Source organism: Pleurodeles waltl, chromosome 3_1, assembly GCF_031143425.1.
Source record: "Pleurodeles waltl isolate 20211129_DDA chromosome 3_1, aPleWal1.hap1.20221129, whole genome shotgun sequence".
Classification (NCBI taxonomy): Eukaryota; Metazoa; Chordata; class Amphibia; order Caudata; family Salamandridae; genus Pleurodeles; species Pleurodeles waltl.
The window spans coordinates 1,947,627,313-1,947,652,571 of NC_090440.1; the positions used below are offsets into that span (position 1 = coordinate 1,947,627,313).

Sequence of the window (25,259 nt, forward strand, 5' to 3'; positions counted from 1 at the left end):
CGACGGGTGCAACTGCACCCGTCGCACCCCTTCCACTCCGCCGGCTCCATTCGGAGCCGGCATCCTCATGGAAGGGGGTTTCCCGCTGGGCTGGCGGGCGGCCTTCTGGCGGTCGCCCGCCAGCCCAGCGGGAAACTCAGAATTACCGCGGCGGTCTTTTGACCGCGCAGCGGTATTCTGCCGGGAATGACCCCCTCAGTGCTAAAAGGTCAATCACTTCAAATCAGGAATGCCTCAAAAGATTCACATAGCAGGAAGAGAAGACCAGGAGAAGCTAAACACTCAGTGCTAAAAGGTCAATCACTTCAAATCAGGAATGCCTCAAAAGATTCACATAGCAGGAAGAGAAGACCAGGAGAAGTCCAGAACTTTTCTGCCCATCTTCTCAGGCCTTCTGTGTTCTTAAAGTCCTGTTTCAATTTCTGCATTATTCACATACCTGGAAGTAAAATACACTCTCTTGATTTCCATTCCATTATGACCTGGGAACACTGCTTTTCCTCAGTTGAAGCACATGCGTACCACTACTTTGATTCAGAAAGCTCTCACCGCTATATGTTTGGACTCTTTAAGGTATACCTTTTGAATCTGTTATATATGCATAGCTGCTCCTACTATACTCTCCTGATGGTGACCCTGTAACCATACATAGGGTTGAAAAACCAGCTTCATCAAGTAGACTAAGGGACCGATTAATTTATTTGTATGCCATTGTTCTGATGAAATAAGATGAGGTTTTGAAACTGCAACATGGCCTCATTATCATTTGTATATATTGCACAGATCCACATATATTTTTACATATTGTTGCACTTTAGCAGTAAGTATGATCGTAAGACTACTGAGAATTTTCACCATTTTTAATAACTGGTTATTCCCTAATCATGAATTAAATTGATTGCAACTTTGAATGATGTGCTGATTTAAATCACATACTTTTAAAAAGTACCTTGATTTACGTATTGCAAGATTCATTGTTAGGTTCCATTCAAAATATGTTGTCCTATATATTTCCTAACATTTGATTACACTAGGCCCATAGGGAATTTATTTATTACAAATGTATTTCCAAATAAGTCCAGTGCTGTCATTAGTCCTTGAATTGGGAAGTGTAAAGAGGTATGTGATATGCAAGGGAGGGAAGTTTCATGATGGATAGCAAATTGGGGTGGACTGAAAACTCACTGTAACTAACAAATGTCCTTGCACTAAACCAGGTCAAGCTCCTCACGTTCCTGGCTACTCACTCAGTGAACTTTCTTTCATTCTGCTCAACTGCCCATGTGGACCAGGCTACTTCCTATCTGGTGACCTTCTCTAAGCTGCAAATATTGTGTGACCTTATGTCTCAAGGCCCCTCGCCTACTTCATCAACCTCCAAGCTTGTTATATTGTGTATTTCTGTAGTTCTAGCTCCTCATACCATCTGTCCATCAGCCCCAGGCTCCTCACACTGCGCTCCCCAGTGCCTTTAGCAACTTACACTCTCCGTCCTCCTGTCCCAGGCCTTTTGCACCCTTTGTATGTGTTCCAGCTGCCTAGGTGGTTTGACTATTATACAAAAACTGCCTCAGTCTATCTGTCCATTAGTTTGTGCTCCTCGCACATTCTGTCAAGATTCGAACATTCATTCCCCATGCACCCCATGTTCTTCACCAACTTCCTCACACTATCGGTCTATGTGACTCGAGCTTCTGGCACTCTTTGTCCTTCTACGCTAGGTTCCTCATGATGCTTCTCACATGTGCTGTCAATGAGCCTTGAGGTTCTGACATTCTCTGTCCTTATGTGCCTGGCTCCTTCCAAAGCTTCTAACGTTATCTGTGCACTAACTCTTCACATTGGCTGTTCATGTTCTCAAGCTCTTTACATTGTTTGTTTATGTGCCCACTTTCTCATTCTGCCTCCTCACCTGATGAAGCTCTTCACACTAGCTGTTAATGTGCTCCAGGAGTCTCAACAGACTCCTCTTGTTTTCTGTCCATGAGCACCATACCAAGCCCCTCAAACTGGGTCTTTCCATGCTTCTCACACCGTCTGTTCATGTAGCCTAAGGTCTTCACTCTGTCAGTATCCCAAAACAATCTGCACTCTATGCAGTTGCCTAAGCTCTTCATGTTATCTGTTGATGGTCTAAAGCTACTCATGCAAATGGATTATGCGTTTCAGACTCCTCACTGTCTTTTTCTGAACCATAAGCTCCTCACACAGTCTGATGTGTGATCCCGTCCCCTCAAACTGGTCATGGATCACAATTACATCACACTGGCTGATACTATAAGTCACAAACTTTTCACAGTGTCTGCTCACAGGCTCCGCAAACTGGCTGATAAGCGATCCAATATCCTTACACTGTCTGGTTGTGGGTGACAAGTTCCACACACTGCCCCTGTCCCAAGCTCCTCATATTGTCTGTCCAATGATCACAAGCTCCTCACGCTTTCTGATACACTCAGGGCACAAGTCGGGCACAAGTCATGGGTGCACACAGGTAAACTGCGTCTACCCACTATTTTCACAGGGTGGACGCCGTCTACCCTGCCATGAGTTTGGGCCCCACAGAAATATGTTAAACGTTTCCCGGTGTAATTTTCAGACACCAGGCAGAAAAAATCTTCAGATCAAACATGTAAACATAGGTGCTCCTAAAAGTGATCCGGCGCAGTGTAAGTGATTATGTGAAAAAGTGAGTAAATGCTATACGATTATGTACAGTTGACTGAAATAGACATTTAAATGAGGTAGACCACACTCAGACACGGAAGTGTTAAGATTCTTTGATCAAATCTCCTAGGAAGACCAGTCCAATTTGTTAGATTGTCGATGTTTCTACCCTAACATTGATTTAAAAAAGGGTCATCATCAGGACAATACTAAATTAAAAGAGACACCTTGTAAAATCAAGAATATTTGTGTTTTTACATATAGCGTTGAAGCAGTGGCCCAAATTTATACGTCCAGTGTGTGGTAGAAATGCACCTACACCAGCAATTGGAAGGAAGACCCAGCGTCTGACTTCCCTCGTGAATTGATTGGGCCCCAGGGCTAGCGATCAGGAGAATTTTTCCTGCACAGCCAGTTGTTGCACAAATATACCACACCTACGGCTTTCGGTGTTGCGCGCAAGTCTCTGTCTCGAAAGTCAACTTTTCAACTCTAACGTTAGAGACAGAGGCTTGTGCGCCACACTGAAGGCTGTGGGTGTGATACGTTTGTGCAACAACTGGCTGTACAGGAAGAATTCTCCTGATAGCTCACCCTGGGAGCCCAGTTAATTCGCGAGGGAAGTCAGACGCTGGGTCTTTCCTCCTAGTGCTGCTGTAGGTGCATTTCTACCGCACACTGTTCGTTTACATTTTGGACATTGCTTCAACGTTATACGTATCTACAAAGATTCTTGATTTTATGATCCCCTGTCTGAGGTGTCTCCTTTAATTTAGTGTTGTCCTGATGATTACCCTTTTTTAAATCAATGTTGGGGTCAAAACGTCAGCAGTCTAACAAATTCGACTGGTTTTCTGAGGAGATTTAATCAAAGGACCTCAACACTTTCATTATTTGAGTGTGGTCTGCTTCATTTATATGTCTATTCCAGTCAATTGTACATAATTGTATAGCACTTGCATACTTTTTCACTTTATCACTTACCCTGCGCCTTATCATTTTTTAGGAGCACCTATGTTGAGATGTTTGATTTGAAGAATTTTTCTTGACTAATAAAAAGAAAAAAATGTTATATTCCCTCAGTAATTGTGAGCTCAATTTAAATTACTGCCATGGAAGTCTAGGATCATACTTCCCCCTCCAGGAACATTTATGTGTTGCTATTGATCTCACCCAGGTCCTATGGTTACAGGGTAGCCCTTTGTATTTTTCAGTTTGAAGCAGCAATGGGCAGGCGGGGAGGGGTCATCATCAGATTCCAGCTGGGCCCATAACAAAGCTTGAAGTTAAGGGGCCATCAGCCCTCCTTTTGTTGGAGTGTCCTGGCTGGGAGCCTCACACCTAAATGCAATGGAGGGGAATCAAAGGCACACAGCTTAATATTTTCACAGGTGCTTAAAAGAGGCATACTTTTGACTTAGTTCAGTCCCTGTATATAAAGAGATATGCATGCACTGTAAGAATGTCAGATGTGTTGGTCTGTCCCAGTATTTACACAAATAACAATTTAACTGCCACTATTTTGTCTTATTTCTTTTAAAGTGCTATAGCTCTACTCATCACAATGCAGGATGTCAGGGCGCTTTACATGACACGTACACATTAAACATTGGCAATGAATCATATGTGTGCAAATGAATGTGTGGGATGTGTTACATAAGGCAGTGAGTGTTACAAGGTGTAGGAGGCACATGTCCTTCATAGCTCACTGTGCTATATTAGAAGGATTACAATTTATGAACTACAAGTAACAAAAGGATCTCAGTGTTAAAAGTAGTAGCCCACTTACGCATTTACATAAAATAAAAGTCTGTCATCTGTGTGTTACATGATGTGCTTTGCAAGAGACATATTAACCCTCAATGCTGCTTTGATTCAAAACTGGTACTAGACAAAACCCAGATCTCTCCAGCAAATATGTTAACCGCCATAGTTATTTTGTCATTATTATCTTTTCCTGAGACTTAGTAGGCACACAAAGATGTCCACAGTAGGTGCCTTAACCCCGTAAGATATTTTAAAGTGCTGACTTTGGAAACAATTATGCAGAACATATTTACTGCCACTTTCTCCTTGTTAACATTTCTTTGTGGTAGGTTTTAAAAAATAAATGTATAAATTGAGGCCTAGATTTTGCATTGAGGTTGCATCACCTTTTTGGCACAACCCCACAGCAAAATTTACTTTGTTAAATATTGTAATGCGCTCAAATGTACTCACGATAGACCTGCTAAACATTTGTGTGAGTTCTTAAATATCTGATGTCCCTTCTTTTGTTGTCACTTCCTGTGAGGCCCTGAGATGCCACGTGCTATGTCACATGCCGTGATGTCATGAACTGTGATGACGTGCTGTGGTTAATCCATATTAGTTCTTATTGGGACTCAGGAGTTTAGCTTGGCCTTTTGGCTTGCAGGACTGTGCCTCCGTCACCTAGTGACTTTTAACCTACTTAGTCTGCTCTGTTTTATTTCATTTATTTTATTATTTCTTCTAAAATGGCAGCCATTGTTTATAGTTTGTAAAGATGTTTTGATTTGCATTATCATGCTTCCCTGAGAAGGCATCATTATCAGTGTCATGATCAGGGATGTACTTAGATATTGTTATCATGTCCCTTTCTCACTTACGTGTGATAGGAACATAATGTAGACTTGTTGCTGTCTCTTTATCAGTTTTTTATGAATATACCTGTGTCAGGGATCCTACCTGTATAAATACATCTTACATGGACAAGGTAATTAGAAGAGTGCCATCTATACTGCACATCACCTTGCTGCAGATCTCAGCCTTTGTGTCACCACATTGTCTGACCTAAAGACCTCATTCCAAGGTAATGAGGGTTGGGGAGTGCATCTCATGGACATGGTACTGGCAGATTTGGTTTATCATACCTACCTCTCGTTAGGGTAGAGAAGAGGTTCTCTTGCCAGGAATTTTATATCTCATGTTTATTGTAAGATGGTGGAGCGTTTTATATTCACAACTCTCGTCTTCACAATTCTTTTACTTTTTATTTATCCTAATCATTGCAGCACATGCAGTTTATCGTAGATTACAGTCTTTTCAATAAATATATTGAAAACTCTCCTGCATTTCCTGCTTTGCTTTTGTGTGACTGAGACTTTTTGCTAACGTGAGAAAAGAGTAACTTACATTCCACCACAACTTCCCTAAGAGGTCTCATCTAGAGTCCATTTGTAAGGCTGCCAGAAATCACCTTTGCTTTCTGAGTTTTGGTGAGGTACTGCTTGTGAGCTGGGAGCTTTGGACAGTTGCTGTAGGAGTGTCTCAGTCGCCTACAAACAAAAGTGCTATATCCCCTAAACGAGTAGTCTCACCTAGAAGCGAAAGTCTAACTACTCATGATGTTACTTGCATACTGCCTAACTTGGTTAGTCCCCCTACTTCTGTTTTTAGGACTCGTGCCCTGCTCACACTGTTCATGGGTCAAAAGCTTATCACACTATTTGTCCACAGATCACAAGCTCCTCACACCTTCTATCTATAAAATCTTTTATGAGGTGGGTGATAAGGAACTGTCTTGGGATTCTGTCAAGCAGAGGCTAGAAGAACTGAACCCATTGCGGATGATGTGGTCCCAAAACGTCTGAGCAGCCACTCCTGGATCCCAGCTTAAGCCCTGTCCTATTGCGATGTGTGTGGTGCTGTATCTTTAAGAACACATACTAACCCTGCCATTGTGAGAGGGCACCAGCGAGCAATGGAAGTGACAGCATAACCTCCCCTGCCAGAGCCAAGCAACCGGACCATAAATGCAGCTATCAGTTCCTACAGTCGGACCACCGCTAATGACCTCTCAGAAGATTATTGGATTTGAGAATGGACAGCCTCTGGCACCTAAGCAAGGAGCATCCCTTCACGGCCACGACGTCAACCACTCAGTTTCTTCTGGCTTTGGGCCCAGAGCAGCTTGTTCCTCCAGTCCCCGCCCTCTTTTCCATCTTGGACACTGTAGTCCGATGTTTGCAGCGAGGGTCCTGGGACCCGGCACGCAGCGAGCGGATCGACAGCCCGGGCTCCAGAGACAGAGAGCCGTGGCATTGATTGCACGCCTGGAGACGTGTCTGCGATGAGTGATGGGCCTGGGAGCCGGGGTGTGATGGAACATCACTAGATCGGACGCTTTGGCATAGATTGCCCACGAGGGAGCGGGGAGGCGCCGACGCAGCAGTTTCCGTGTCTCGTGGAGGAGAAGATCTATGACGCTGTTTGCTATCACTGTGTGACTTTAGGGTGTTTTTCAAATCTAGTTTTAAAAGATGTGTGGGGAGCTGTGGACCTCGGTAAATGAAAGAGCAATTTAGCACAGGGCTTTTAATGCACTGACGAACGCACCGAGATGGGGGCAGCACGGCAAATGTGAAGTGCTCTTACAAATCCGTGTGAAATAACATGACTCGGACGGTCCACCATGGACGGAACCCGCAGTTTACCAAGCAAGGAGCAAGCCAGCAATCCTGGCACTTACCACCGACCCCGAAGCAATGTGATGACAGAGACGGCTATAGATCGCTTCAGAACGCAGCAGGCCACCAACATGCACCTGCAGTACGTGTCCTCACAACATCCACAACCCAAAGGGCATACAGAGGGCAGCATGTCACTACTAGACACTTATACTCCGCATAAGTGCCAGACCGGGCAACGATCAGTTGTATCACCTGTGCTGTAAAACACAACTGTGGTGCCCTCCACAGCTGCGCGAAACCCGCAACAAAACATTCATGTGGTTCTGCTTTTCGTCCAGTCAAAACTGAATGGGACAGCACACAAAAAAAACAATGAGATACAAGCCGACACCAGTGGTACAGGGCGTAACATTATACAGCACAGTATACTGTAACATAACATTGTTGTAGTAATAGGTACAGACGGATAATAGGACGCAACGTAACATAGTGTGACGTAGCAAGCGTAGCATGACCTAAGTTAACATAGCATAACATATCAGAGCCTCGCATAACATGACATGGCCTATCCAATAAACGCAATACTCTCGACAAAAATAATGGAAAAGTTAAAGCTGGGTCACAACCACACCACTAGGCCTGGCCTGCTGTATGAACCCAATGTACTGTTGTCCAGTGGAACATGGGACTAGCTTCAAACTTTAAACCACAAGGCATAGTAGGGGGAGGGCCATGGAAGCAAAAATGTTTAAACTACATCCCAGAGAACCACCTGAGGCCAGTCACACGAGGTTAGTATGCTCAGGGCACAGCTCAGTCAGTCATGTTAACTGTTCTGAAGCAGCGAGGTGTACCCAACTAAAAAGGATACAGTGGGTTGGTGCGACTGGACGGTAGTAAGGGGCAGAGTTAGGGGCGTTAGTTTTCAGTTATTTGGAAAAGTAAGGCCAGTAATCTTGGGGCCTCAGTGAATTAGCCTGGACTATGTTCTCCATTCTAGTGCAGTTCTTCCTCAGAGCAATGTACGGTACAGAGGCGCAGGAGAGCAGAGTAGCATAAGCCCATAGCTAACATCAGCAAACCAGGTTCAGAACAGCCGCATGAGCAGGCCTCTTATCCTTAACAGACTATAATGTTGTTCCATTTATCGTAATCTAAGCCCAAATGGGGGTAAAAATGACACCTGACGCCTCTAATTTTAGTTGAGGCATTGTCATCAGGGTGGGAGGCGGTGTGAATCTTTCTGTTTGTATTAAAACAATTACTTTAAATAAATGCCTCTCAATGCAGTGAAATAATCTGAAGTACTCAGGTGAAAACATCTACATGTGACCTTCTAATAATTTAACATATTTGTTGCATGATTTACATGCCAAACATTTTCGCAACTCAGTTGGCGAACAGGCTTTAAGAGCCAAGCCCGACCCTTGGCTTGGTTCTGGCTTGACCATTCCTGATAATGTGTTGGCTTGCCCACTCAGTCTGCAGTAACAGTGACTTGATGTCACTGTTGGTGCACACAGATGATCCGACTGACACTGCCAAGTAAGACCAACCAACAGGGTTGGACTGGGATAGAAATTAGGCCCGGGCACTAAAATATAAGTGGCCCTCATTAGTAAATCAGAAAGTGAAAAAAGTCACCCATTTTGGCAAACTGGGGCAGTTTTAAACTTGTAAAGACACTCTGTGTAAGTGGGTATGGAGGACTGAATCGATTTGCACTTGCAGGAGGCAATGTTGTTTTAATATTAGTGAATCAACAGTAAGAACTGGCCCTGCAGACCATAAAACAGACCCACAAACAGTCAAAAAAAATAACAGCCCACACACTGACTTGTCTAACCAGCCCATTGGGCACTGCCAGATTGCCTTGTAGGCCAGTACAACCCTGCCGACAAAACAATTAATACGGTGGTGTCCCAGTCCATACACCCCACCTCAATCTAAGTCCCTTAGTAGGCTCTTCATTTCTGACCTCTGCCACCTCGTCCCCATGTCAACAGTTTATCATGTGTCCAGGCCTGGGATTTCATTTGACAATCTAATGCATTAAGGGAATTACTGCCTTGAGCCCTCATTTAGAACATTCCAATAAGTACAATAATAATGCCCTAACGTGGGAATAACATTAATGCAACTCATTAGTGCTGTACTTAAAGGACTTTCTGAAAAGGTGAGGGAAACAGCTATAACCTAGTAGCTGCCAGTAAATTCTGCATCTTTTCCAAGGTGTGCTTAGTTCCTGGCAATAATTGCTGGTAATTCTCAGGAGATTTGCGGTAACCCAATTATCGCACTTTTCTACTGCAGTGCCGGCTTACAGGCATGCTATGAACGAGGGTTTTAGTTTGCTAACGCACTAGATAATTATGATTTCAGCTGAAAGCTCAGAACGTAAAACACGGTGTGAGATGCTAATCCTAATGTTACGCTTGTCACTGATGCTTGGATGTAATGTTTCCTCCGCCTGCCTGTCCTTGTACGACTCTCTCTGTGATTATTGTTACACTCTGTAGATCTGTCACTATCATTTTGCCTTTGCCTATCCCTCTTTATATTTCTTCCATTCCCCCAGTCCTTCCTTCTCCAGTCGCCTCATGTTCATTCTTTTTTTCCCCTTTCCTCACTCTTTGTTCTGTAACTGTTGTTTCAGTATCTTCTTCACACTCTGTATTCTTCATACCTCGTTTCTATTCTCCACCCCACACACTCCCGCTCCCCCTCTTTTATTCCACACTCTCCTCTTCTTCACCCTTTGTCCTTAAAGTTTACAACATGTATTCCTTTCCTCTGCTTTGTCTTTCCTCAGCCTGTCAGCCGTTCCCTCCATCCCTCCTCGCATCTGCTTCTCCACCCTCTGTCACTCTCACTTTCTTTAACATTATCTCCACTGCCCTCTGGTGCTCATCCTCTCTCTCTCTCCCACTGCTTCCCTCTCTTGCCCTCCTCTCCTCTTCTATACCCAGCCTTCTGGTAGTCACAGGCTGCATGTGCAGCTACATTTTAAGGGTGGCCCCGGGTAAAATATATTTTGCCCCCCCAATAGAACACATTTTATTTGTATTACCCATTTCATGATATTTCCGCACATGATGCTAAAGAATACTAAATTATGTGTTTCATTTAACAGGGTCACACAAAAACAGCTGGAACTTCTTTTCTCCGCGACCCCAAAAATCCTTAAGATGACACTGGGCAGAGAAACAGAGTGAGAGATAGGGAGAGAGATTTAACAATAGAATTAGAATAGACAGACGTCAAATAGAGAGAAAATGCCCCCTTGGAGGGGCCCCTTAGAAGGTAGGGGCACCGGGCAATTGGCCACTTTGTCCATGCCTTAAAAAGCCTCTGGGTGGGGATGGCATGAGGGACCCTCTCGTGCATGTGCCAGGCTTGAAGAAGCTCTCTGGGGAAGAAACCTGGCACTGCTCGCACATTCTTCACTCACAGCAACCCACGCGAATTCTTATTTCTCATGTTACCCCTAATTCTACCGAGACAAATTGGAAATGTCTTACTAAATATTTGTCCATCCAGGCCAATGTGTTATAAAGGAAAGTTTGAGTTGGACAAGCGTTTCATTATCAGGCAGGTTTAGCGTAGATGCTCAAAGCATTTCTGGGTGGACCCAACGCGCCATCCGAGTGACCAAAAACCTTCAACTGTACACAAGAGAAGACTACTGACTTTGTTTATTCTTGTTCTTTTTGTGCCAAACAGCTGGAAATAAATATTTCGTCCTATTTTCTGTCTTGTTGGGCAGCGCTGAAGAGCCTGCTCTTCCACCTCCATGTAGTCTGTAGTCCACTTACTGGACGATGTTTTATTAGCATTATCAATAAGTTGCCTGTGAACCAGCGAGGCATGAGGTTCCAAACACTCCCAGTTTCAAAATATCCCACTACCACACATTCAAAAAACGGATTCAGTGACTGGATCAACTATCACAGTAATCTTAGTTACCTGGGATCTTCAGCGGATATTTGCAAGCTACTGGCAGGATTACCTATTTAATTTTGTGTCGGCATTCCTAAATTACATAGACCACATCACTTCCTTTGCAGAAATGACGCCTTGACCATATTATTATTATTTTTAATTTTGATATGTTTATATGGCATTGCGTCTATGCCAGTGACACTTTTCAATGACAGTTTTTTATTTATTTGAGATTTTCAAATTGCAAGAGTGGCAGTACAGTTTTGCGCTGACGTTTTGACTGCATTTAGTTGAATTTGTATTACGGTGTTCTACAACAAACATTAATTTGTGAGAATGTAAAAGAGGTCTAACGATAGCAAGCGATATCTGTTACTCAGCTCATTGTTTGAGGAGTGAACAGACAATAAATAGCTAGAACATTCTGATATGACCAGAGTATGATTGAGACGAGGAAATGGTCAATTGATTCAGGGTGAGGTGGGAGTTGCTGTATATGCAGAAGGGCTGAGCGTGACACCCACAAAAAACACATTAATGTCAACTGACGATAGAAATGACTACATTTACCACAGATTTATAGGTAAAACTGTTGCTACAAAACTGCACCATCGGCAGTCAATTGTATGTTCTCTGGATAGTCCAGTGCTAAATTACTCATATTTAATGTGTTTGATTCTGAAATGTCAGCGCAGGTTATACCAGTGCAATCCATGTAATCCAGCAAGGTCAGGACAAAATGACTTCACAACGAGTCTGAAACCTCAGTGAGTCCACATGTAGGTCCGCGAAATAGCTCCTGTGGCACCTGTACTGTGTCCCGATTTTTTTCTCTTGCACAATACAACTCAAGTTCAACTGCAGCTGTTCCATCTCTGATAGCACTGACATTACTCAGTACCCCGACAGTGGTACTTCTTCAGAAAGCCGCACTAAGAATGATGGGTTGACCTGTCCCGCTTAGATTGAAACAAGTGAACCTCAGATTACACAGAGATCCGCGTGACAGGCGCTCCACCCACTGACCTATCTCAAGGCATGTTACGCTTCAGCTGTCAGTGCAGAGAGACAGGGCTTTGCCCTGATAGTAGGAAAGTGCAAATTAAACAATTCACTCGTTACTGCAAGTCTAAAAATAAAATGCGGGCGGGAGCAGGAGCGCTACAGGCGTCCCCCATCAAAGCAGACCAAGGCATGCATTATTCACCGGAGGCAGCGGCGGCGTGGGCTCTGGCCTGGCCTTTACGTTGGTGTCTACCGCCCACCTGAGGACAAGGAAGATGGGAGGGGGCGCTGGGGTCAGGCTCCCCAGTGCTGGAATTTAAAAGCATTTCGAGCAGGGAAATTAGGCCGGTGGCCTAGGGAGACCTTGAAAGGCAGCTGGCAGCCAGAGTGAAGGTGTGCTGAATTATTCAAAAGGATGCTGCTTCCCCCGCCAGACCGGTTTTGCCTGTTGGAGTGGAAGAGAGGCCCAGGCTGTGCGCGCGGCCGGAGCTGCCACGTGGTGTGCGTGCGGAGTGATACCAGCATGGAGCCGACTGATGAAGAAAGGAGTGCGCTGCACTTCAGAGTGATGCGGATGCCCCAACATTATAGGTTATGAGGAAGACTTAGAGCTGAGCCGTGGCTGGCTGGAGCGTACAGTGGGTCGCCCACCCCTGTCTAAAATAAGCGTCCTAGAAATGAGAAACATATCACGCTCCTTGGTTCCATTTCACACACCACGCTGTGAAGTGCAACACTTTTCTTCTAGGCCTGAGTGACAGTCCCGTTCTCTCGCGCGCTGTTTATCTAATTTAGAGATGCGAACAACAACAATTGTTTATTAATTCAGTAATCATTAAAAATGACTAACTCATGCCGCCAAGCCATTCTTAAAACTTTGGGCATCCTGGAATAGTCTGAACTCTGAATTATCACACTTGGAGGAGTGTGATGCTTAGCCATTGTGTTGGTACTTTCATAGGCAGTACCGCCATGGGCACTAGCTTCTGTGCCCTGAAGAGAGCCCTGGCATTTATTTATTTTTACAAATTAAGCACTTAAGCACACACATACACCCATTCACATGCACACTCACTCACAACTATCCATGTTAAAGCTTGAAAACCTATACCCATCATTATCAAGCACATTCACACACATTCCTATTCACAACACATATGCACAGATACACATACATTCATCCATGCACTCATGCATCCAATATTCAACAAGCACTTAATGGGCTGTGGCTGTGACATCAGGTTGCGGAAGGGAAAAGCAGAAAGGCCTCAGTGGTTCCTAAAGGCTTAGGGGAAGGAAGGGACAGACAGAAGATCCTGACTCCTCCTCTCTTTGGCAGACCTTGTCATGAGTCAGCAAAAGAGAGGAGGACCTTCCCAAACTCCTTCCACAGCAGGGTAGGGTCTGTGAGAACTGCTGCCCACACCCCACACTCTAATGAGACGTCATTGCTAAACAGTCATCAGAGGGCGCTTCATGGCTTTAACCCGAAGCACGCATGTCTGATTCTATCATTGACGCTCCCCCTCCTCATGAGAGGGAGGACCGCACAGGACTCTGCTGGGCTGATGAGGTCACACCTTCGGGGCTGTGAAATCTTTAGCCCAGCAAAGCTTGGCTCAGTCTGTTAGAGACCTGCGCATTTTCAAATGCAAAGCACCTGGCTGTCTGACCCTGGTATATTGAGTGTCTGTCGTGCTGACCTTTGCTCAGCCTGACAGATGCTCATCATGGTGTTGAAAAAGGGAGGAGGGACAGGGCCCCAGAGCACTTAAGGACAGGTAGTCCCAACTGATGAACACATTGCTTGGGACATAGAGGTTCCAATAAAAAAAAAATGCCCCATGTGGTTATGAGGGGAATGCAACTTCATGCAGTTTTGGAGGTTCGCTTCAGAGTCTGGGTTACCTGCACCTGCAAACCATGTCTTTCTAGATATCAATAAGGAATAGCAAAGGCTACTATCTGATTTTGTTTCTGTCACCTCCTTTGGTACCATTGCCATGCTATTTAATTGCCGGGAGAGGATATCTATCAATCTAGTGGAATGGGTGAAGACCCTGGTGAGCGCAATGAGTCCAGGTCTTTGTAGCTTGAAGACAGACTTTGACCAGATCATCATGAGAGGAACTGTTTAGTGAAATCCCTTTGTTCTCTTTCTTGAAGGTGATGACTAATGTTTTTTTGCAGATCTCTGGTGGGATGGATTTCCAGATTCTGGTGGCTGGTCTGGAGATAATTTTGCAGCAACAACGGGTGCAAAAGCACTCTGGTGCAAATACTGATTATTAGCGAAATACTTGTACAGCTTTTTTCTTATGCAGATAATGCACATCTGATAAGGTACCTCAATTGTTTTTAAAGGTGATTGTCACAAGTTTAGTGATTGCTTGAGTTACATCGTGGTCGTTAAGAGCAGGAACTCCCTCTGTGTCACTGCAGAAGACAAAACAGAGTTACTGGTATTTGGTAACACCTGATTCTGGCTCTCTTGCTGGTGGCAAGATGAACTGACTGAGACTGCTGACAGTCCCTGTAAAAACTGTAAGAAAATTCTTTGGCTAACCTTTGACACCATTTTACTATTCAGCAATCATATTGGTAAATATGCACCACATATTTTTTAGAAAGATTCTACGTCTTTTGTAAGAATCAAATTGGAAACTTGTGGTCCAGACTATTATAAACTCATGCCTTGAATGAGGTAATTCAAATTAGGATTCCCTATCTATTGGCTTGCAAGGCTGCTTGGTATTCAGAATGCAGCTGGCTGAGGCAAGCATTAACACTCTTCATATTGCCTCTGTGTTGCCTGTTACCTTTTTAGGTTTTGCCCGCACAGCGCTTGGCAAATCTCTTGTATTAAAAAAAAATCTTAAAAGGGGCTTCAAATCCGCCCATTACTTACCTGTATTTACCATTGGCTGGCTCCCACCTTTCTTTACTTACCATTGGCGGGCTCCCACTTCACTCTACTTACCATTGGCTGGCAATTGGTCCTACATTTCTCTTGTTTCCTTAGTGGTCAGTACCTCCTCCCCACCTCCATCATTGTGCCGTTGAGCCTGGACCGAATACTGATTCAGGTGTCCAGTGTCCTTCCACTGGCTGCATGCTTCTAGAGATACTTTTTAAAACTATTGTGCGTAGCACTCCTTCAATCAGTCAATCAATCAGGGTTCTTGTAAGGCGCGGCTACTCACCCATCAGGGTCTTAAGGCACTCACTTGGGGGTAGTGGGAGTTTAGTAAAAAAAGCCAGGTCTTGAGGTCCTTCTTGAATTGAGGTAGTGAGGGTGATTGCCTGAGGTGCAGCGGAACAGCGTTCCAGGTATTTGCGGCGGGTAAGAGAAGGATCTTCCTCCTGCTGAGTTCTTGCGTATCCTTGGGGTTGTGGCGAGGGACAGTTGGGCAGAGCGGAGGTATCTGGTGAGCGTGTGGAAGTTCAGGTTGTGGTTGAGGTATACAGGTCTGATGTTGTGGAGGGCCCTGTAGGTGTGTATGAGGAGCTTGAAAGTAATTTTTTTGTTGGACGGGAGCCAGTGAAGATCTCTGAAGATGACTGGAGATGTGGCTGCCGGGGGATGTCCGAGATGGGTCTGGCCAAGGCATTATGGATTCCCTGCAGTTTGTTTTGAAGTGTTAGGGTGGTGCCAGCATATAGTGCGTTGCCATAGTCTAACTTGCTGCTGACGATCACCTGGTTGACGGTTCTCCTGGACTCGAGTGGGATCCATTTGAAGATCTTTCAGAGCAGGCGGAGAGTGTGTAAGCATGAGGATGAGACAGCGTTGACTTGGTGGTTCTTTGAGAGTGCAAACATTATAGTGGCAGCGGGAAGCGAAGCGACCTTGGATCGGTTGCAGTATGTCTTGTGCTTAGCCAGTAAAGATTTTCACTCGGTGGCTTTGCATGTTGCTTTCAGCAAGGAAGCTGGAAGACTCCGATTAGTCTCAATGGGATAGATATACCGATCTTGCTTACTGATTTTTGTCTCCTTCTATAACTCCAAATTGGTCCTCGCCATTCCAACTATGACCGCTACCACTCAGTGAAGCATCAAAACTAGGAGAGATCGCTTAATATTAGAAGATAGCCACTTTCACATGAGACAGAGAGAGACCTATTCAAAGATGGCGGTGGTACTTGCGAGCCAGATAGTGGATGAAAGCAGCAGAAGACTTGTTTGCATTTCAGAAGGTGCTCTGAGAGTCATCTTCAATTGGTTGGTTTTGTACAATCCCATCAGACAGCCTTCCCCTAAAAAAAGAATACAGCACCAGGATTGTTTACTGGTACAACTAATTACATAATTATTCCCAAAGCTTGAAGTTTTACTAAGCGGTGTAGATTAATTTGCAGTTGATATAATATTGTGACAGCGTAGAATGGATGAATAAAAATATATAAAGCTATGACAACACTTTGCCACTTGGCCAACTTCCTAACGTGCATTTAAACTGCCCCGTTCATGCTTCAGTCACAGCCATTGTCTTAGGTAGCTCACTCACTCTTACGTTTTTCCTGCTTAATATGACCATCCCATTATACACTGTACAGTATATGCCACCCGTCTTCTATTTCCATTCAATGACAGGCTTGTTTCTATAGTCACGTTTTTAAGGTCATTGATTCTCCTTATGTATGTGGCAAATTAACTTGCTAGTGGAGTCGTAATGGCAGCAGGCACTGTGAGCACATGTGGCAGTCGTGAAGAAGACTGTGGAGGCACTGCGCTGGCTCAAGGCAGTTTATGGCCAGAGCCACTGGAATTAAGTGATTGTGCATCTGTAGCAATTTTCACATAAGTGTAGATTGCCGTATTTGCCACATAACTCATCTGCTGCATAATCTGCAGATTTTAACAAAATATTGTTTTCAGCTCAAAAAGGGTAAATGTTAGTAAAACACAGCAATGTGTTTTGCCGTGCAGTGGAAAGCTCTTTACAAAGCTTGGCTGTACACCTTTCTGTAGCTTATTGCTACATTTGGGTGATAAACTGGTACTAATGAGGTAAAGCTAATGCCAAGACAGTGTTATCAAGTTTAAAAATTACTTAATAATTAAGTAATTCTGTCACAAAATGTGCTGTATAAAGCCGCATAATTTGCCTTTTCTTGCCGCATAACTCATTGTGCATTGGGAGAGCAGCCTGGTCTGAGACCTGAAAGGATCAACACATCAGTAGCTCTCCTAACTTGAACAAGTAATAGTTATTTCGATTGTCATTGATGCAAAAGCTCCTTTTTTCCACTATAGTCCCTTGTGATGGTTGATTTCTATTCCATGACTCCCGGCCAGCACAATGCCTACCTAATTTTCCTGTCACTGACCACAGTAACTTCTCAAACCTGCTTATCATTGAACTCCCCACAAATCTGAAGATCCAAGGTTGACGTTAAAAAACAGAACAATCATGTGATAGGATATACCAGATAACTATGGGGTCATTTCAACCTTGGCGGTACAGGACTGCCAGGGCTGAAATGACGGAAGCACCGCCAGCAGGCTGGCGGTGCTTCCAGGGTCATTACGACCGCGGCGGAAGCGCCGCGGTCGCACCACCGGGGATGGCGTTTTCCCGCCACAATGGCCCCGGCGGTAGTAATCCGCCAGGGCAGCGCTGCTAGCAGCGCTGCCCAGGGGATTACAAGTCCCCCTACTGCCAGCCTTTTCCTGGCGGTTTGAACCGCCAGGAAAAGGCTGGCGGTACGGGGAGTCGCAGGGCCCCTGGGGGCCCCTGCACTGCCCATGCCACAGGCATGGGCAGTGCAGGGGCCCCCTGACAGGGCCCCATGCGGCTTTTCACTGTCTGCTCTGCAGACAGCTAAAAGCGCGACGGGTGCAACTGCACCCGTCGCACGGCCGCAACACCGCCGGCTCCATTTGGAGCCGGCTCCCATGTTGCGGCCCAGTGCGGCCGCATTGGCGGCCGCACGGCGGTTACAACCGCCGCCCGCCAATGTTGTAATGAGGGCCATAGTGTTTAATACAACACTTTAAAGCTCATATCAACTATAAATAATGAAAGTCACTATCACTCATAAGACGTGGTACTCATGTAGTTAACCGAGGGTGGCTAATATTGGGCTGCCCCGTAAATATTTTAGCATGAAACCTATGCATGTGTTTAACCAACTGAGCTATATCAGAGTTTCAACTCTGATTTGCAACCTATGCACACATTTCTAACAGGTTCAATAACGTATTGAACTATTTTATTGGGCTTGGAACCTGTCACCTACTATTTCTTACGTGACATTTTTATTGCACGCTACTGTCCAATTTGTAGCCTTGTAGTACTTAAATGTGTGTGTTGTCAGCCAGGGCATCCATACATGGCTTGAAGTGGGGCAGTGGGGGACAATCTGGCGTCACGCTTGATTTCCTGTGCAGTGATGGCTAAAGTGTGCGTTTGCCTATTTGCTTAGGCCTAGGCGGAGTTCGCAGAGTCCTGCTATGCGGAACTCTCAAAGTGCCAAAAAACTCTGCAGCGCTATGCGGAGTTCCGCGAGCAGCAGAGTTTAGGTAAGGCACGCTAATCGTACTGACTTTCAGCACAGTAAAATCAGCGCGAACGGCATCACGCAGAGCGCCAGAGGGCGATAACTTCTTTTTGCCGCTCGAGTAGATTTTCTACTTGAGCAGCTGCTTCCTAAACGCGAGCGGCAGCTTTCTCATCATGAGCGGTCATAGCTTACTACGACCGCTCGCGTTCAGAAATCTCGCTCGCACTCGCCAACTTAGCGATTTCTCTCACGCTCACCAACTTAACATTGGTGAGTGAGAGAAAAAACTCTGCTCTGAGTCACTGTGTGGAGTTTTTCGGAACCCCGCGCTGAGTGCAGAGTGGGGCAAACTCTGCAAACTCTACCGATGTAGCGGAATTCTTCGACCACCCCTATATTTGCTATGAAAAAGCACATGGAGTTAAATTAGTGCATTCATCAGTACCTTCATGTCAATACGTCAATGCACCAACTTTGGAGTCGATTGTTTTAGCATTTGCAGTCAATGCAAACTAAAAAAACATTTTTTATAGGATGCAGTCAATGCTGGCCACATCAATGTGCTTTTTTTTGCTTTAAGGCATGTTGCTCAGCAGCTCAGCTGCTGTGCAACATGCAAAAACACGTTGCAAAGCCAATAGATTTTGCATTGGCAAAACCTACTGTCTTTGCCAATACTCATTAAAGCTCTCGTCTTATGTCATAAAATAGTATGCCGTTTCTCAGCCCATCCCACTATTTGAAATGTCTGTAAGCCGTCCCAGCAAGATGTCTGACATCCCAGGAGTGAGAAATATTTGCATTAATTGTGGGAAGGAATCGCAAAACAGATCTTCTTGACTTGCTACCAACTTGGACCAAGTACTTAGGAGCCCTGTGTCTACTCTGCAGTGTCTACTGTGTACACTTTCCATCACCACTCAGAAGCAAATAGAAGGCTGGTGAGTAGCTAAAGGTGATACAACTGGTCAACTCTTTATGTCATGAGAGGTCAAAGAATGTGTGATGTCACTTACACTGCCAATTGCTTTTAGATGAATCAGCTTCCATACATCTCTCATCCTCGTCCACATATTTGGATTTTGGGATGTTGCGAAGAGGACATCACTGAAAGGTCTTAAATGGCATGAGATGAAGTGGGTGTAATTTTCTTGCAGAGGTATTTGCCTCAACTTGTATTGGGCTCAAAGTACAAAACAGGGCGCTAAAACGTTTGCTTCGGAATTTTCACTTTGTGTCCTACTTGGAATTTTCTGCCTTAAGAGCCCTGTTTACTTTTTGTAGTTTCTGCTCCTTGCACTTGCACTTTCTCTTGCAATTCAGCAACAAATAGGGCTAAGGGTGGTTTGTACCACCATTAACTGTCATTGTGTATTTTCGATTTTATCATTTCTACATTTTCTTCCTCACGCTCCGGAGTGCTGTTTATTCTCATCAGAACAAAAGCATCACAAGTCATTTAGTTAAAATGGATCTCGACTGAGATTGAGAAGTTGTGGTCAATGATCTTACCAAGTGTCTTCACCAGCTTCGATGTGGTTGGTGGCGTTTTTCGTAGCCTAACTGGATATGAGGTCATACTTTGCCTTGTTCCTCCTGGTGTTTTTGCATTTTCATCAAGGCCGGAGGTTTTACGGTGCAAGGGTTTTCTTGAGTTTTAAGTACAATTCACATCCAATCAGTTCTGCACATCCAGATGTAGCTCCAGGAAGTGTGCACAGCTGTGTGTCTTTTTTATTATTGTATGTTCTGTTGTGAACTCGTTGATAACTATCTGGCATATCAGAGGTGTGTTGGATCGTTGTGCAATATAGTCTAATGTGTCTCATTGAGTGTTTGTTTGATTTTCTTAGGAGGTGATTGTGGTTGTGAGCATGTTAATGTTTTCCTCTATGGTGTATCTTCACTGTGTTGGATGCATTGTGGGTGCTGTTTCCAGTTTTCTGTTGGCTGCAGGGTGTAAGTGTGATAGGAAGTGATCTTTTCACAATGGTTCTCTGATCTCTTCCCTTTAGGTGGAAATCGATCTGCTAGACCCACGGGGACGCACACCCCTGCACTTAGCCACCACCCTTGGGCACCTCGATTGTGCCAGGGTCCTCCTCAAGCATGGCGCTGATGTCAACAAGGAGAACCGCAGCGGCTGGACAGGTAGGTGCTAACCCCCATTTACTGCTGAAATCCGCAGCGGCTGTACAGCTGCACTAGCCTCTTATTACTGCTATGACCCACAGAGGCTTGACAGGTAGGTGGTAGGTAGCCCCCATTCATTGCTGGGATCCACAACGGCTGGAAAGGTAGGTGCTAGCTCATTTGGACAGGTAGGTGGTAGTCCGCATGCACTTCTGGGATCCGTACTGGCTGCATAGGTAGGTGCTAACCCCCATTGCTGCTAGGACCCACAGAGGCTTGACACTAGTCCTCATTCACTGCTGGGATCCTCAGCGTCAGGCCAGGTAGGTGCTGGCCTCCTTTCACTGCTGGGATCCCCAGCAGCTGGACAAGTAGTTGCTTGCCCACTTGGAAAGTTAGGTGCTATCCCACTTTCACTGCTGGGATCCACGCAGTGGGACTGGTAGGTGCTAGCCCCCTTTCAGTGCTCAGGAGCCACAGCGACTGAACAGATAGGTGCGAGCCCCCTTGGGCAGATAGATGCGAGCCCCCTTTCACTGCTGGGATCCGCAACTGCTGGGCAGATAGGTGCTAGCCCCCTTGGACAGGTGCTAGCCCCCTCACACTGCTGAGATCTGCAGCAGCTGGACAGGTAGGAGCTAGCTCCCTTTCACTGCAGGGATCCACAGCAGCTGGACAGGTAGGTGCTAGTCCCCTTGGACAGGTAGGCGCTAACCCCTTTTCACTGCTGAGACCCACAGTGGCTGGACAGGTAGGTGCTAGCCCTGCTAGCCCCGTTGGACCGGTAGATGCTAGCCCCCTTTCACTGCTGGGATGCACAGCGGCTGGACAGGTAGATGCTAGCCCTCTTGGACAGGTAGGTGCTTTCCCCCTTTCACTTCTGACATCCACAGTGGCTGGAAAAGCCAAGTTTCAGCTTCACTGTTTACAAACGCAGCAAATTAACAGGTAAGTAGCAGCCCATTTTCATTACTGAGATCTGAGTGGCAAGGTAGGTAGGTACAGAGTCCTTCTTTCTTTGTGCCCTGCTACATTACAGCTGCTCAAATCAGCATAAACTACAGAGGTAAATATCAAGCCCCTTCTCAGCTCTATGCCTTGCACTTGTCACTGATAGGACTCCTCACACACTGGGGGACATCATTAAATAAGAAGATATTTTAAATAATTAAATACAAATAATAAAATTAAATATAATTTATAATTAAATAAGAATATATATATCAATCAGGATATCAGGGCACCTTCGTGTTACATACAGTGCTGAATAAAGGCAGGCATGTTCAAGAGTGCCCTTCCACAGAGGATAGATGGTCAGGAGACAGGTCCCTTTCTGGTTCCAGGCCCTGCTGCCTATATCAGGGCAACTCCTGTTCAACTTTCTATCTTGGGTAAGAGCTCAGCATTTCCAGCCACTGAACATTTAATGTAAATTTACAACTTTCTGTTCAGAGCATGTCCTCCAGTTACCTCTGCTCCTTTCTAATAATTAAAGCATTTCACTATTTAGGTTCCATCCAATTACAGCCTACACACTCGTTGCTCAAATGCAGACTGGCCTATAGGGAAACCAGGAGATGCCCATGAAAGACCCGTAGGCCTGGAAAAAATGTCAGTCACAGACCAGACAGCTTGACAGAAGACTAAGGGCCTGATTTAGATATTGGCAGATGGGTTACCCCGACACAACGGTGACAAATATCCTGACAGCCGAAATCTAAATCCCATTATTCCTTATGAGATTTAGATTTCAGCGGACAGGATATCTGTCACCATTGTGACAGAGTATCCCATCCGCCAATATCCAAAACAGACCTTAATTCTCAGCCCTACTGACCTTTAATTGATAAATATTTGGGGGACCTCCAAATTCCCTTGCAGGCCATTCAGTGGCTTTTCTTGAATGGTCTTTCAACAGAAACATCTGCAGACCAAGGGGTGCAGTGTTGGTTCGGAATGGCCAGATCTATGCCAGATTTTCAGGGCATGAATTGACTATGTAAATATATAATTTTTACACTCATATGTAAAATATCTAAACTGAAAGTCTGCCCTGTACCAACTTTGGACACCCCTACTGACGCCAGAATTACTTCTTTTGGTTAGCGTACCAGCAACCGTGATGTGCTTCACTTGATATCATCTATTTGTGTTAATCATTATTAAAAATACACACCTAGTGGTCTAGCTTATTTAGAGTTTTTGCTAAATGTAGGAAAGTGGAGTAATATGTGGTGTGGGGGTTATTCCTCACCATGTAATTCTCTTACAATACCTCAGAGATGGTCCTTGGATTCACACTAGTAAATCCTTAGCTCAGTCCTTGTAGTGTGGCACAGAGCAGTCAGGTTTTACTTAGAGGAACATGTGTTAAACATTTCATAGCACAAATATAAGTAATTGACACGACTCAAAAGAAATCTGACACCAGTTTATAAGAATAGAGCTTATTTTTGTATAAATTTAGACACTAAAACGAACAGTATAAGTCCAGTAGCACCAGAGATATCGATTTGCGAAGCAATATAAAATCACTGAAGAAATGGCATTTAAATGTTGCATTGAAGTCAATGGCAAAATATCATGTGTTGCAAAATATGCGCTTACAAGGCAAGTTGCATGGAATCCTTGAGTGGTTAAGCTAGTGCAGTCCCTGGGACCAGTTCATGACAGTCAGGGCAGATTTACCTGGCCTGTGGCGTTCAGGTGCAGATTTGTTCTGGCTGTTCGTGGTGCTGGATGAACTTGCATTGAAGTCAATGGCAGGGATTCCACTGGTGAGGAACGACCACTTGGAGGGTTAAGGTTGTGTGGGTCCTAGGACCAGGCTACAAGAGTCAGTTCACTTCTACCATGTCCGTGCGGTCCAGGTGCAGAGTTGTCCTGGCTGTCTGTGGTGCTGAATGGGGATCGCGCTGGAGCTGATTTTACCATTGGCAACATGATGCTGAGAAGGGGATGCAAAATCTCAGCTGGTGCTGGGTTGCCGATGTCAGATGCAGGTTGCACGCTGTGCACTGCAACCGCAGCGTCAGTAAAAGGAATAGTTATCAGGCTGGCAACCAACAAGCCTTGGCAGTGGTAAAGGTGCAGGAATCCTTTGAGAAGTTACTGGGGTCCGAGGGAGTGAGGTAGCAGACTGAAACTTGGAGGCAGGCTGGACTATAACTCCCAGAAGACTCTGGACCACATGGATTTTGATAATCCCACGGGCTCGTGGCCAGTGACACTTTGAATCCTGCGGTCGTTTTTACCTGCCTGCAGTTTGCAGGGGACTAGTCCCACTAGTCCAAAGGAGACTGAAAATGCTTTGGGCTTCCACAAATGTCCCTCTGGTCATGAGTGATAAGTTTCAGCCAAGGACAAGGGTTGATCACACAGTTCCCAGTCTGTTGCCTTAGGGACAGAGTTTCCATCTTTTGCTTTGCAGCAGTGGGCATAGACCGGTTGTCGGTGATGTAGAGCTTCTCTTGGTCCTTCTTTGAAGTTGGTCGATCAGATCTGAGGTTCTAGTGTCAGGGGTGTTCCTTAAATCCTGGATTTAGAGGAGTTAGGGTGTGGAGACTAGTGGCCAATGGGCAGCTAGCTCTTACAGCTAATCTGCCCCTGAGTTGACCACATGTGGTGGGCAGGTCACCTTTAGCTACCCAGAACCTTATATTCTGCCACTCCTAAGATGGCAGAAACTAGAATTTAGTTCACAGACCGAGCTGCTCACCCTAGAGGTGTAGTCAGCTTGCTGGGGGTTTGCCCAGTCCTGCATACCGCTTGTCCATGGGGGCAGAGGGAGGGCTGTTTTCTCATTGGAGGACAGCACTGATGGCTATCAGGACAGAAAAGCCTTTGAAGCTCACTGCACTGATGTTCTATTCACTAGCCTGGCTGGGGGTGGGAGGTGTGCCCTTCTTCCTGCCTCAGCCTGTTGTTCTGACCTCTGGGAGTGCCCATGCTGCCTAGCAAGAGGTCAAAAACCTGTCTTGGAGGCGGCAAGTGCAGGAAAAAGTGCGGGCTGTGAGGCCAGCACACAAAGTAAGGTGGTAAATGGGTGGGCCACCGCCAGTGTGCCGCCGGAGAACATGCCAGCTGTCCCCCAACATGGGAATCGTGTCGGGGAGAGAAGGCAAGTTGTTTGACACCAAACTCGACATATCTAGGGGGTTCCATAATGGAACTAGCAGCCCTGGTCAACAGGGGCTTAAGTTCCATGATATCCTATGGACCGACCTGCACTTATATTGTACCTTAATGGAAAGGACACTATTGAGGCATAGAAACCTGTGCTTATATGTCTGCCCCTAAATATAATGCACCCTGCCTCCTGGGCTGCAGAGGCCTACCTTAGGGGTGTCTGACTTACATATAAGGCAGTGCATGGGGCTGTGCCACTCTTGTTGAGGGCATAGTTGAACTCAAGCAGTTTGCACTGCTCTGACAGACTACAATGACAAGCCTGCCATAAGGAGTTTACATGGGTTACCTAGGGTGGCACAAACTTGTGCTGCAGCCCTCGATAACATTTACCACCTGTGCCCTGGGTTCCAATTACTAGGGGCTTACATGGGGGTAAAGTATT

The 25,259-nt window shown here is 45.4% G+C and overlaps 1 protein-coding gene across 3 annotated transcripts in view; it reads left to right on the top strand.

The window, feature by feature from the left end:
* ANKRD13B (ankyrin repeat domain 13B) overlaps window positions 1-25,259 on the top strand; it is a 353,565-nt gene that overhangs the window by 172,696 nt on the left and 155,610 nt on the right. For all 3 annotated transcript variants that reach the window (XM_069226255.1, XM_069226253.1, XM_069226254.1), the window contains exon 2: window positions 20,569-20,704. In XM_069226255.1, coding sequence (XP_069082356.1) covers window positions 20,569-20,704 — 136 coding nt within the window. The remainder of the gene's footprint in view (window positions 1-20,568; window positions 20,705-25,259) is intronic.